At 35.4% G+C, this 16063-nt stretch overlaps 1 protein-coding gene across 5 annotated transcripts in view; it reads right to left on the reverse strand.

Moving 5' to 3' along the window:
* Nucleotides 1–16063, reverse strand: part of LOC139982293 (uncharacterized) — a 166148-nt gene that overhangs the window by 97324 nt on the left and 52761 nt on the right. For 2 of the 5 annotated variants that reach the window (XR_011798105.1, XM_071994979.1), the window contains exons 1-3: nt 11838–11967; nt 7106–7349; nt 5222–6747 (exon numbers count right to left, since the gene is read on the reverse strand). The exons of 1 other annotated variant lie outside the window; for it this stretch is intronic. Coding sequence is in view for 3 of the 4 variants with exons in the window: in XM_071994979.1 (XP_071851080.1) it covers nt 5222–6747; nt 7106–7217 (1638 nt within the window). In the remaining variant the exon portion in view is untranslated. Of the gene's footprint in view, nt 1–5221; nt 6748–7105; nt 7350–11837; nt 11968–16063 lie in introns of those variants that run through there. 2 more of the 5 variants (XM_071994980.1, XM_071994981.1) reach the window with 1 other exon arrangement.

The raw sequence follows: 16063 nt of genomic DNA on the forward strand, positions 1-16063 counted from the left end.
CAACAAGCAGATTGCATTATATAACATATATGAGCCGTAATTGCAATTGTACTGTAATATGCTAAAAGGGCCAAAAGTGAAGAATTGTAAACAATCTATACACTGAAAAAATAAACTAGTCAATATTGCCACGGAATAACGTTAAAATAGTCTGTTACGTTAGTCAATGCACACGGACTAGCAAAAATCTTCGTTTCATCACTGCTTCTTAGTCGGTTTACACTGACTAAGGACAAAATAATCGTAGCTTAGTCGGTGGCGACGGACTAAGGTATTTTAACCCACGGACTCCGTTTGCACAGCGCAAGCATTGCTTGGCATAGTTTCATACGATCACTCTAAGCAATTTTCAACCGTAAATCACCCAAGAAGGTCTTTAGAAGAATGGAAGTTTTAACCGCCACCATCGGTCTACCTGTCATTCCTTTAACTTGGAGGTAAAACTAATGTTAATTGTTAGGCCACTGGCACTAGTACTGTATTATGGTTAGTGTTAAAGTTAAAGTTAAAGTTGAAGGTTTACAGTCTTGTATGAGGCTAATGCCTCCTCACATGACTTTACAACTTAACCCCTGGTCATTGGTAACTTGTCACACCCACACACCAAAGTGTACACAATTCAATCAATCTCTCCTGGGGCACCACAGTGCACCACAACCACGTGTCCCACGGGGGACTTCCCATAGGGTGCAGCCACAAACCGGCGCACGCAACTATATTTACAAGTTACCTCGCAGGTCCCCATTTATACACCTGGGTGAAGAGAGGCAATGGAGATAAAGCGCCTTGCCCAAGGACACAACGCAATGATCTGGCCAGGGCTCGAACCTGTAATCCTTAGATCACAAGTCCACTGCCTTAACCACTTGACCACAACGCCCTCACGCTACGCAGTACGTGTAACCGTTGTTAGGCTGGCGTTTCGCAATACACAAGTGCCATGACAGTGAGTAGCCTTGGCTTCTACTGGGTACTGCAGTGCATTCTCAACAATAAAGTGTGCATTCTAAACACCAATTAGCAATGTGTTATGTGTATATTGGGCTAGATTGAACAGTGGCACATAATCTTCTAATTTATTCCCAAACAAATGCTGGGACCAAGTCTCAATAGCTTATTTAAAGTCTATACTCATTTGGTAAAGATTTCCTGTAATTTCCCATGTGAATCTAAATGGGTAGGCTATGTGATATTGAATAAGCAAGGCTAGACCTTCAAACTTACAGTCACAGTAGGCTGAACAAATTATGTTGGCTAGTCACTGGTATTATATACTTTAGTACTACTAGTAAGACTACATCAAAACGACGGAAAAAAAAACTTAGTGTAACAAAGTACTGATTCTTCTCTAGCCTAGGTCTAAACAGGCTTGTTAAGCGAGCAAGCAAAATAACAACTAAAAACGATTAGGCTTATACATAAGTTGGCTCAGGGCATTTGTGTTTCTAAAACTTTTTATTTTAGATCATAAAAACAAACAAAGAATTAGCCTATGTTTTATTATCTTTGTAGTCAGGGCATTTGATTCTGGTTGCAATAATGATGACACTCTGGTTCACATGTTTAGCTTTATACAGTCTGCTTCAAACTTTGGGGTTGTTTTTTGAGACTATAGTGGAAGCAAATCTCACATAACTTTGTGGTGACAACTTTATTTCATTTTCTTCAAATGATGAATACTTCTGCTTTGCTGTTTCTTTTTTTTTTCCAGGAAGAACTGAAAAGCCAAATATCCAGGTCAAGGGTGAGGTTTCCTGTGATGTACGACACCAGTGTGACGGCAACAACAGAAGAGGACAACTGTGTTTTTAATATGACTTAAAGAAATTATGTTTTAAGATGATATATTTGTACCATTTGCAGAACAAAAGAGTTTATCCGAGAGTCCAAAAAGCAAAGGAACAAGCACCATGCATAGAGAAAAAAAGATGGAAGAGTGAGTTTAACTATTGTACCCAACTGTTTAATGATATTAAAGATACTTTTCATAACCTGGTTTTAAAAAAAAACAGTCTGGTATATCATTTACGTGCAAGGTTTTGCCAAATTTTTACTGATTTGGGATCATTATTAACATGATTAACATGATTATTAAGCTTTGAAAAATAACTTGGTGTTATGCTGTGCAAAGCTAATAATTATTTGGTAAAGCTGCTATATCTGGCTTATAATTTGAGGGACCTAGATTTAAATGTTTGCCTCCCAATATGTTATAAAATTTTAAGGGAAATGTATGTTTATGATAATGTGAGTTATTATTTGCTATATCTGTATCTAGCCTATGCTTACACGTATATCATATTTTCTGTTCACCGGTCAATATTGGTGCAGATTTTTGGCTTCCTGAAGACAAGTGGGAGGCCATTTGTTCGTGAAGACTTTAATGGTGTCGATTTGGGTAACCAACACTTTAAAACGAAAGTCGTGAGGAACTCTTGCCTAAGATTCAACAGTGACAGAGATGCAAAACCGCTGTTGTCTCTTGTGAAGGTTAATGCTATGAAAGGTTAGTCTTTATGAAAATCTTCCAAACGAGTAACCATTTATATTATTAGCTCATGAATTTTTCCAACCAAAAGATTGAGCGAACCCAAATTCTATACCAAACCAAAATTGTCCATCCAATGTTTAGAAACAAAAGCTAGCTTGCCCTTTTACCAAGGGCAACAGCTCAAATGCATGCAAAACTGAAGAGACATTCTTTGTTTTGGTATATATATGAATTGGCTTAATCTCTGCTCATTATAGAACCATCTTTGGGTGGTAGAAGCTCTTTACCATTATGTTCTTTAAGCTACCTTGGTATTGCATTACTTTCTGATTATGATGGAATGCATAACCTCACTTGAAAATTCAAGTTTGTAAAATCATGTTAGTTGTTGTTGGTAAGCATACTATCTATCTATATGTTGTTGTCATAGGTTCATGGTCAGTAGAGGTCTAACTATAAAATGCTTGTCAATGCTATAACTCCAAAAAAGAAAGTTGCCTTTAAGTCATGGTGTATATTTTGCCCTTGGACTTTTTCCGAACTTTGTGATTGTCATAATTCAAGAATCCATTGTTGCTTCAACTTCAAAGTACATCTTTCAATTAGGTGAGAAGGTTGTCCCTTTGGATTTGAAACAAAAGAATGTACTTGGTTAGACTGTGATTGCTTGTCCATACAGGTTGATACCAGAGATAAATATCGTGAGACATTCTAAACCCCAGAAAAGTTTGAACTTAACTTTCCATGAAAGCATTCATCCATCAATGCAAGAGGGTTCTTTAAGTTTTAGGATCACACTGTTACTGTAAATCATGATGAATCAATTATTAAGTGTTCATTCACTTTGTTTCTTGCAGAACAATTCATAGAACTTTTGAAAGAAAGCTACAATTTACTGAGGAAGCTGCAAGGTTCAGCAAATACATATCCGAGAAGCTGACATCAATCGTAAAACAATGAAGGCCTTGAAACATTAGTAACATATTATTTAATTTCAATGGTTATTACTTACCATTAAACAGTCTTTAGTTGTATTCAAACTGACAACAAATTGCTGTCACTTACAAGTTAACTTTTCAGAGGAATTTTTTCAGACAGTTCTTTTTTCAAAGTGGGATTAAACCTCTATTTATTATTTTGTTTTAACAGTTATTGTTTACCATTAAATGGTATTTAGTTTTTCATTCAAATCAAGGAAATGGAAAGTATGTTGCTGTCACTCACAACTTAACTTTTCAATGGAGATCTTCTGGACAGATTTTTCTTGAAGTGGTTTAACCAACACTATTATAGACTGATGTTGATTTTTACTTGGCAAAGTCATCTATCCACTTTTGTCTATTTTTTTTTTTAAAGAGCTAATATTTCTAGTAATCAGTATGTACAAATACCATTAAAGAGTATTCAGATTTTTATTCAAACTCTAGAATAGACAGTATATTGTAGTCACATATGTGTTCCAGTTTAAATATGCTTTACAAATACATGCTTTGTAGGTAAGTATTGTTTTTTAAGATCTGATGGGTAGCCAAATTAAGAATTAATTCCCTTCAAAAGGTAACTGTCTGACTAGCTATTTATTATTGTCTGCCCAGCATGCAGAATTGCAGACTACATAGTTTGGTAATGCTAGCTTTTGAATAACTTTTATCTATGCAACTTTTATTTTGATATAATGATTACAAAAAAAAAAACTTTATATTGTTTTAGCAGATAGAAGTTCCTTCTTAGTTGCCACAGCAATACATGGAATCATTGTTTTCATGAACATATTAGTTGGTATTTCATAATATATGTATATTTTTTAATGCGTAATATGAAAGTGTTTACTTCAGAAGTTTGCTTTCTTGTTAAAACTGCAAATTTATGTTTTCTTTTTCATTGCCCTCAACTTTGCATTATTGTGCAGTACTATACTTTTTCGATTCATGTTTGATCCATTAACTTGTCTTAACTTTGTTGGAATAAAGTGATATTTTCAGATTTTTGTTTACAGTGAATTTTACTCCATCTGTTGAAAGCCAGCTTTTGTAGAAATCAGAAGTTTTATCAGATTAAATATTGCCAACGTACACATTATTTGTGTTTCTTCTGCTCTCTTTTCTTTCAGTGATTCTAGTCAGTGAAACTAGTCGGGTTTAATTCTTTCACTGATTCCAGTCAGTGCAACTAGTCAGTCGATACCGACTAAGAAAGGTTAGTCGGGAGAGGCACCATCCTGACTAATGTAAAACCTGTTATAAACTAGTCGGTGGCTCATATAAATTAGTCGGTAAAGACCGACTAATGTCACCAACTAATGTAACTGACTAATATAAATTTACCGACTTAGATATTGTTGATCGACTAAGCTGACGGACTAAGATGACCGCCTAAGAAATCCAACCGACTAAGGAATAAATTAGTCGGTAGCAACTGACTAAAGGCTATGTTAGTCGGTAGAGGCACCAGATGGACTAACGTTATGTTAGTCGGTGGACCAATTTAAGTTTTCAGTGTATAATATATTACAAATCATGATAACAGTCTATATATATATTTATACTACATTATATTGCAATGATAATCTGCATAAGGGAAATAATTACTACTTTATTATGGTAGGCTTTGTAGTTAGATTGTATCTGATATCATAGAACTGAGGTATATAAGGAAGTTCGTAAAGAATTAAAGAAAAAGACAATGATCATCATATAATAGTAACGAATGTGCATACTCGATAATACTTACGTCATGACTTGATGCTATCTGTAGCAGCTGTACTGTAGACCTCTGTAGTAACTTGCTGTCGTCGTAACTGATGATGACCTCCTTAGAACAGAGCTTTGTAACTGTCTTCCTGATATCCTCGATGTCTCCATTTTGTTCCAAGATGCAGAGGATTGCAAACTTGTCACAATCTGCTCTCTTCTTCAAATATTCGATGATGTTACGAGCAGCTGTAGACCTCAAGCCACATGCAAATCGAAAGACATACTGGAGGTCAAATGGATCCATCTTTCCTAAAGTAGGCTCTAGTTCAGCGATATCTTTTATTGCGGCAGCGATATCCGCGACCCTAAACGATGCAAACCACTCACAGAATAGTTTATGATAGAACATGACAACAGTTTGAGTCTTGACTTTGTCACCAGGAGTTTCTCTTTCAGCAATGTCAATAGCTTGTTCTTCTTCCACTAAGATACCAACGCGGATATAGTGATCATAAAACGCTTGTCCAACACGTTTACAAAATACCTCTTTAACCCACACAATTTGCTGATTCTCTGTATTCAGTCCTTCTAATGCCACTCTATCAAGTTCACCGTGGATAGCTTCAAACTCCATTTCATATTTTATAACGTTACTGTCTTTCGCCTTGTTTCTGGTGTGACTGTGAAAACATTTCATCATGTAGATGAAAAACTCCGTGACAGACTTAAATTTCTGGAAGTCTCTTCTTTCATCAGTCATGTGAGCGAACGTAACGAAGAACAGAGGAACTTGGCAGAGATCGTCAAGAATTGGATTTTCTTTCAAACCTTGTTTAATTTTATCAAATGCCTTTTCATTTTTGTCTCCAGTGATGGCTTTGCGAATGTACTGATCACGCGCAGTTTCATCAAAACCTTTTAACTTGACTCGTTTAGTTTTTGACTTGTCAAATACTTCTGGTAGATACCTTGTCGTCAAGGTTACTTCAAATTTTCGAAACTTCTCTAATCTGACGATTTTTTCTACGTCACTTCCTGTGGTTTTATCTTTTTCAGGATACTCGTCATAGCCATCCAGGAGAACTTTAACTCTATGGCAGCCTTCCAGAATAGCTCTAATGTCAGATTGTTTCACACGGGGCTCGTTTGGTAATAGAAACATTTTGATCGCCCTGTAAATGGACTTAACATTACCCAACTGCCTCAGTCGAAGAAGAATTAACACATCTGCATCAGAGAAAGGGGATTCCTTCACACCGTTACACCAGTCATAGGCTAACTTAAGGGTAAGGGTTGATTTACCGTACCCTGGATCACCCTCTATAATACGACGAACTGATTTAATACGCGGTTCAGTGAAAATATGATTATAGGACGCCAAACGTTCCCATGATCCTTCGGTGGAAAAGGGGGTTCGCCTCTCAATGAAACCCTCAATGCTGCCCTCAACAAATACTTTATCTACACAGTAGAGTCTATCTTTTATATAAGGGATCGGTTGAACTGCGTCATATCGTTCCTTGTACGTAGACTTCAGTTCTGTGAGAAGGATTTCTTTTTTTTCTGAATATAATGAAAGAAAAAGTAAACAATGAAATAATTACAAGGGTACGGTATTAACAACGTATAACGTAACAAGACTACATATGAAAGTGTTATTTGCTTTGCAGTTGAAAGACCACCCCCTACCCCCACCCTCCCTCGTTGTCACGTATACAATGATTAAAGTATATACAATTATTACGGACATTTTAAAATTGGCAAAACTTGAAAGACTTCAATACAAAATTAAGGAATTAAGGCCACTGTTGCATACAAGTTGATGCTATTGAATTAGAATACGATGACCTATCAGTAGGGTCATTCGTTTAACATTTTTGTCTTTTAAAGTATGATTGCATCAAGGCGAGAATATACGGACCTTTCAAAGTCAGTGCTTGTTGGGTTGATAGCTCAGCTCTTAAAGGAGTGGACTGGTTCGAACTAGTGGGCTGACGGGAAATATTTCTTGCCTGTTGTCTGATCCGATCCATTCTTCCGTTGTTCTTGTCACCTCGGAGTTATTAAAAGATTCTTGCTCGCACAATGTGCTTGTTAGCATGTAAATGTAACGGCGGCGTTTACACGCCCCATAGCCTTTGCACACCTTGTGCACTGTGAACTGCCTGTTAACGATGACAAATAGGCATGACAACCATATTAGAAGGGCATTAACTAAATCCTGAAACCTTGAATAGGGTCTACTCCTTGTACATATATAAAGTACCGTATACATCAACCTACCGATATATGTATTAGATCCCTGTCATTCGAAGAGAGGGTCGTGACTTTTTGTAAAGTCGCTAAAACATGAGCAAATGTCGCCAACAAATTCGGACGTAAGCAGTGGAAATATTAAGAACATACATTTCTTTCACCACTTTGCAAAGTTTGATCCTGCCGTACACACATTCCCATTGCCACAGCATCCATCAATGTCGCCTCTTGACGAAGAAGGAAATGGGGTCAAAAAGCAAAAGCGCAGACTACTAGATCACAGGTAGTTGTGGAATATACAAACGTTGCCCTTTGATATTCAACTTAATCAGTGTGAGGCCGAACTTTTTAATAAAAGAAATACATGCTTACATATGACTTGCTTGATGTTGACGCAATTTAACTGCAATTATATACAAAGATTGCTACAACACAAGAGCGACTCGTTGAATATTCATATAAGGACACGGTTAACACCATCTCAGAGTATACGGTCACATAATTGTATGTTAATTATTATAGATAAAAAGATGGCTTCCCCATCAGTGTATATAACAAACAGGTGCTGCCGTATCAGCAAAATAAACAACAAAGTCCAACAAAAAACGAAATAGCCATCGATGTAGATAATAACATATCACTCGAGATTGGTGAAACAAACACGCATTATATTATATCAACAGAACATTACAAAGTTCAACAAAAGCGAAACTACCAAGCGATATGAACAACTTGATATGCTAACAGATCTACTGATATAACGACGTGTCAAGTGCGCACGTCTCGTCCTTGTAATATCTCGTGATCTTCTCGCTTGAACATTCTGCCAACATTCTCGTTGCGTTTATTTCCATATTCATGGACATGCTACATCGAAAGTTGAAGACTATGTTGAGTTCAATATGTGATTTTCTTCTGAGAAATTAATATGCATATATAGTACAGTTTGTAAAATGATTTTAGTCCAGTAGACGAATCTCTAAATCTCCCTGTCCACCTCCCGAAAGCAGAGTAAGAATACAGACGTTGATGTCCTCTGGTTGGTCATATACTTTGATGGGTGTATATGATTTGATTAACTTAGTAACATACATGCTGCTAACATACAGACAGATGCTGCTGAGTTAAACCCAAGCAGGAATTTGTTCCCTGATTCTCTTATAAAAACACAAACATATACTTGATATCGACATATTATTATTATAATGTACTTTATATAACAATGACCCAAGAGCTTAGGAACGAAAACCAATAGACTTCAGTTATCAACTCACAGCCTCAGTCCCCTTACATTGAGACTGTGACCATGTTATCATGTGATAATGCACATATACATGCATGATTTTTTTGCCTGATCAGCTCGTGGGGGAGTTCTTCGTCCGGTATAACACAAACCTAAGTATCAATCAAAGGTAAAGATGATGCCAGGCAAAGTCAGTTGGTCGTGCGTTGTACACCTTAATTGCTAGGTTAATGGTTAAATGTACCTCATAACTAAAGGCAAGCCTTACTCCAAATGACTAAATTGGTCAGAATGATAACAAAACAATTGATTAGAACTGCGCTTGTTAAATGCTGGTCTATTACTAACTAGTTAACGAAATTTTACAGCAATCATATCACATGTTTATCTACTGTCGTTTCGCCAATGAATATGTAAAGTCAGTCAGATAAAATAATAGAACATGTTTAAATATGAACATCCAGTTACAGATAGTCGTAAGTCATTAAGTAGTTTATGCTACATTAACATAAGTTAATTTCTAACCAAGGTATGGGGGTAACACCTTATATTGTTTAACATTATCCTTAGCTACAAACGCTACATGAAAAGGGGATACTATGAAAACATTTACATTTTATATTCAACATTGCCTCATACCGCGGTGCAATTAGCATATTATATAATTATCATTTGTACCGCTGTTGTAAACATGCAACCTTGACCGTTAGTCAAATGAAAGGTCATTATTTATCATGTATATTTTACTCTTTATCCAGGGATAAATTACTGTGAGTGATATTCTGTGACAAAAAATATCATTAACATTCCTTGTGACTCGTTTTTGCCATTTGTGTGATACATTGATCATTACAATCAATTACAAATCATTACAATCCTATGTCTTATTTGTTCTGAATTCTGTTTTATTTGAATTAGCGCTGTTTATCGTACAAGTTTACATTTTATGGTTCATGCCGTACATATTTCTCATCATTCGTACTTTTTTACATCGTCACTTTTATCGCAATGTTTTTATACCATTGTCGATAGCCGACCGGTATTTATTACTCAAGCAATATCACTTTTTATGCGTGTTCCATCGTTATGCGTTTCAATTTCATGTCTGTTTTAGAGCTATTGTGTTTTGAACAATTTCCATTGTATTTTTATGCATGTGGCTGAATAAATCATCTATCTATCTATCTATCTATCTATCTATCTATCTATCTATCTATCTATCTATCTATCTATCTATCTATCTATCTATCTATCTATCTATCTATCTATCTATCTATCTATCTATCTATCTATCTATCTATCTATCTATCTATCTATCTATCTATCTATCTATCTATCTATCTATCTATCTATCTATCTATCTATCTATCTATCTATCTATCTATCTATCTATCTATCTATCTATCTATCTATCTATCTATCTATCTATCTATCTATCTATCTATCTATCTATCTATCTATCTATCTATCTATCTATCTATCTATCTATCTATCTATCTATCTATCTATCTATCTATCTATCTATCTATCTATCTATCTATCTATCTATCTATCTATCTATCTATCTATCTATCTATCTATCTATCTATCTATCTATCTATCTATCTATCTATCTATCTATCTATCTATCTATCTATCTATCTATCTATCTATCTATCTATCTATCTATCTATCTATCTATCTATCTATCTATCTATCTATCTATCTATCTATCTATCTATCTATCTATCTATCTATCTATCTATCTATCTATCTATCTATCTATCTATCTATCTATCTATCTATCTATCTATCTATCTATCTATCTATCTATCTATCTATCTATCTATCTATCTATCTATCTATCTATCTATCTATCTATCTATCTATCTATCTATCTATCTATCTATCTATCTATCTATCTATCTATCTATCTATCTATCTATCTATCTATCTATCTATCTATCTATCTATCTATCTATCTATCTATCTATCTATCTATCTATCTATCTATCTATCTATCTATCTATCTATCTATCTATCTATCTATCTATCTATCTATCTATCTATCTATCTATCTAACCGTATATCATTATAGCTCTTTGGTTTGTCTTTTCTAATGAAGTCAGACAATAGTCTTTTACCTAGGTCGACAATAGGCTACCTGCTTTTGTGAGATAATCATCTATGTCAAAGACTACCATTTGTAGAGAGGTTATTTACTATAAGTTCTACTTTCTAATCCCCTTGTAAGTTTCATCAATGAGTCAGACAATTATTTATGACCTGTTTCGAATAATGCCAGATAATCTGTTGTCATTTCTTTTTGTATTTAATAACGTTGAAATGTTCATATGGGCAGCGGAGTAGACCACAAAAATAGTGTCACCAAGTTTGAATGAAAGCGCCGACAAATGACGAAGAACATCAAATGTGGCAAGATGATGCACTTGAGCCGTTGTAAGGAACGAACATTCAGAACAAGCGTACGGAAGGAGGAATTCAAATGTATACAAATGCATTTACAGTCAGAATCGTGTAACATAGCTACCTCGCTGAGTAGCATACGCACCTTTAAACCTTTGACCTGTAATGTGTATTAGGCTGTCTTAAAGACAAAAAAACTCGGAGCTGCCTTATTGTGACAGTTTTCCCTTTGCATTTTTATTGCACTGCGCATGCGTGCATTTTTAATAGCCTTAAACGGTCGTTTAAAAAATACCTCTATTGTTATCATAATGAGACTTTTCTGATTTGTTAGTCAATTACACAAAACAACAACATTTTCTATGTGTATAAAAAGTTTAATTACATAATTGAAATGTTGCCAACGAAATTAACACAGATGGAGAACGAGAAGTACATGTACAAGAGGAATTGTTGTTTAACAGCCGTGGATGACTCTTCCGCACTGCATAAGACTTCTGTAAAGAACATAGTTTAGTAAACTGTAATAAACTATGCTGTAAGGAATGCTACTATGAACACTATATTAATGACGTATACTGTCATGAATCATGAATAAGGACACTGCACAAGAAACACGAGGACAACATATAATGTATAGGCATGTTATGTACACTGTTAGTAACGAAACATTACACATATAATGTATAGGCATGCACACAGTAGTAGCTTCAATGTCTCCACATGAGTCTAATATCAAGAAACTTACCGATAGCGTGGAATTAATTCGTCTGTAATATATGTTAATTACGTCCCATAGGAGCGAGATAATATAACGTTCCTTAAACAATAAGACTGCACTATATGACTGCATCCAACTGATTAAGTCGAATACTCTTTCAACTACTGATGGGCACTGGCTGGTACAATAAAGATAGTAAATCTAGTGTATACACATTCAATCTATTCATATTTACTTAAGCTCTTTGCGATAGTTGATGGAATTGCTGGCGTAAAGTCCAATTATTTTCAAGTATCTTCTTGCGTTGACATTATTAATAAGCTTCTTGTTGCCATACAATATGCATTGAATTTTGATTGTAAAGATTGATGTATTGCACGCTATTTTGATAGCCTGGTAATGTGTTAAAGGTCAATCATATAACAAGGCTTAGTATATAATGTTAGAACAGTAACTGAGTGTAACTGAGATCCAGATTCTGAAAGTCATTTACCAAACGTTTTCTAATATTAAATAAATAAAGATCAACACACCAGATCAATCACGACTTCACGACCGGTTTCTTCCTTTTTGGGACTCATTAAAAGAAGGTGGGAATCGAACCCTGGACCTCACAATGATGAAATCATATCTATAATTAGGGATCATGACCAATATAAACGTGTTGCTCAAAAATATGGAAAGTCTAGTGACTGGGAATTTTTCATGATTTCCAAAATAAAACTAACAATCTAATTAAACAAGCCAAAAAGTGATACTTTACTTATACTTTTGAACAAAATAAGGGTAATAGCAAGCAAATTTCGAAGATCATTTAAATTTATTCTTCCAACAAATGATGAAGCTACTGTTTATAAGATTTTAATCAATGGCAAAGAAGTTGAGACTCCTAGTGGGATGGTTTATGCTTTCAAATTTGTTTTTCACAGTGATTGGTAATACACTAGCCCGAAAGTTTGTAAATGGTGGTGTCGGGAAGTTAAAGTATGTTGACGAGTCTTTAAAGTTTATTGAAATTAGTGAGAATTTTGTCTACAAACAACTTGCAAATCTTCATATTGGTAAATCTACTGGTATTGATGGCACAAGTGCTAGACATTTAAAACAGGAAGTTATCAAATTTCCAAAAAAAAAAACAATTGCCTTTATTCTTTATCTTACTATTCGTAGAGCGTCCATTCCTGCTGAGTGGAAACAGGCAGTAGTTTCCCCTATTTTTAAGGTTCGGCTGAGAACAGATTGTGGTAACTATAGGCCCATATCAGGTTTGCCTGTTATTACTAAAATTCTTGGAACAAAGCTATTCATGCCAAGTTTATGGTCATCTTCAAAACAATGGGCTTCTAAGTTCGGCACATTCTCGATTCAGACAACAATCTACCCTTGCTGCTATTATCGGCGTCACTGACGACATTCTTGATAATAGGGACAAGGGTCAGATCACTGGTGCTGTGTTTTTGGACCTAAAAAGGGCCTTTGAAACAGTCAACTATGAGATGCTTCTGCATAGATTATGTTATCATGGGATACGGGATACTGAGCTGGCCGGGTTCTCTAATTATTTGTCAAATACAGAACAGACTACTATTATTGATGGGGTTAAATCTGATGCAAGACCTGTTACAATTGGTGTACCGCAGGGATCCATATTAGGTAAACTTTTATTGATCATTTTATTAATGACCTGCCTAATGTAGTTTCAAATTGTAAGGTTTTTCTTTATGCCGATGATTCTTGCCATCATATATAGTTCAAAAACGAATTAGATATTGAAAGGGTCATACATTTTGACCTGGAAGCTGTTTCTGATTGGATGAACACTAATAAGCTGACACTGAATGCTTCTAAACCAAGGTTATGACATTTGGCTCTTCTCAAATTATAAAAAAAATGTTAAACCCTTCAATGTAAACCTTGATAATGATATTCTTGAAAATCTGTATGTATTCAAATACCTTGGAATGTGGTTCGACCCGTTTCTAAAATGGGAAAACATATTGACAAAGTTACTCTATAAATATCACAGAAACTGGGCATTTTAAAAATACTGATTGGTGTGTTGACCAGCATACACGTAATACTCTGTAAAACGCTCTTATTGTACCCCATATTGATTATTGTTCTGCCGTTTGGACTACGGCGACGAACAAATGTGTTGACCGGGTTCAAATCCTTCAAAATCGTGCAGCTAGATTAGTCCTGGGGTGTGGGCTTCAGGATGTGCATGTTACAGATAGTTTTGCTGAATTGAAGTGGCTAAATTTCCGTCAACGTGCATTATATTTCAGGAATATTCTAATGTATAGATTTGTCCACAGCCTGGCTCCAGATTACCTTACTGATACTACCATTCTACTGAGAGATAGCCATTCGTACAGAACAAGATCTAGCTGCTGTAAAAATGTTATACTTGCTCCTGTTAGATCTGGGAATGGTAAAAGGTCCTTTCAATTTTCGGGAGGCAGGTCGTGGAACAGTTTCATAAAACTACTGTACGTCTGAGTGTCTCTTACCAGGGACTTTTGAGTATACATTTAACATGGTGAAATTGCGTTTAGAGCGGTAGTTGAGTGTACTGCTAAGAATTAATGTTACATGAATCCCACAAACTAGGTTATAATACTTTTGTTGGGTTGAGCATTTGGGGAATGTTTTCCAACAAAGTATTGTCCAACACCTCCGGTATAGCGTATCGTTAATTGTCGTGATATATGGTTGTGGTCATAACAACTCCTGGTTATTGTGTGTAAACGGTTGAAAAGGGCGGGGTTGAGGAGTTACACCATGAGGAATTGACAAAAGGGTGTGGTGTAAACAGTCCCGACTGAACAAATTCACCCTACCCTCTCACGTTCGAGGTGGGAGTATTCCCTCTACCACTCATTTTCTTTTTGCGCACGTTACTACTTAGAATTACATGTGTTGCATACGTGTGATCAAGCCAAGCGATAATGGCGGGATAAGCTATTGGAGAGGCCTTTACAGCTCTGTTAGTCTATACCTACAAATCAAGGTTCATATTTACATTTTGATATTGATTGCAGTAATATATATATATATATATATATATGTATATATATATATATATATATATATATATATATATATATATATATATATATATATATATATATATATATATATATATTACTGCAATCAATATCAAATGTAAATATGAACCTTGATTTGTAGGTATAGACCTAGGTAAACACATTAAGGCGAGTGAGACACGTAGCCTACTATAAGCAGAACAATGAAACTAAGCGATGAACATGCTTAAATCAGAGTGCCCTTATAGTTAGCATATATTGTAAGGTTATGTGAGTTGAACAATTGCAAACACTGTACTTTTCACAAACATTTATTCCACTTGAAAATTCTAAAGACTAGATTTACATTCTTCTTAAGAACATTTTACATAACGCAGGCATTTTTAATAACGTTTACTCAAGGAAAGCTTCTTAGTTATCCTCTTTTGTTTTGGAAAGGGAGAAAGGGGCTGTGAGGTAGGGTGTACTAACAAGGCAGGGACATCTGAAAGGTGCTCCACATCGGACAGGATTCACATCTAATACTACTTCTAAACAACAAAAAAACATCACCTTATCAGTAGCATTACATACTTTAATTGGATAGGGGAAAGATATACAGGTTATCTTACCATGTCCCAATAATCATAAACTAAGATCATGAGCAGAGCCGGGATTTGGGGTTAAACCTGGATCTATGGGGCTGTTTCCTTCTTTTAAGAACTTTTGTTTTCTTCAGAAAAACCGTAAATGTATATGGCTCGATATTTATAGGTTATTACTTTCTTTTTTTAAATCCTGTTTAATGACATATTAACAAGTATAAAGTGTCGCAGAGTTGTTAATATTGTTGTCTTCACCAACCAAATTACCAACACAGTCGGATTAAATTCAAGCTTAAATCTGTGAAAAAAATGGGTTGCGGGCCAGTGCCCTTCTTTCAAGCTGTAATCTTGCCATTTATTATGAGCAACTCTATGCATGTGTTGGTCGGTCGTTGTGCCGTCACCGCCGGGCACACTCAAGCCAGTACGACGCAATGACTGGAACCACAAATAATTGCATCCGATTTTCAGCCATGGTTAGTGGCTTTACTCTGATGATGGTATGCTCTTATTATTCAGCTGCACGCTTTTTCATGTTGCAAAATGTCTAAATATTTGTATTTATGCTTACTAAATACAGGACATTAATAGTGCTGAGGTTTCTTACCCAGGGTCACAT

This window comes from Apostichopus japonicus, chromosome 16 (genome assembly GCF_037975245.1).
Source record: "Apostichopus japonicus isolate 1M-3 chromosome 16, ASM3797524v1, whole genome shotgun sequence".
Lineage (NCBI taxonomy): Eukaryota > Metazoa > Echinodermata > Holothuroidea > Aspidochirotida > Stichopodidae > Apostichopus > Apostichopus japonicus.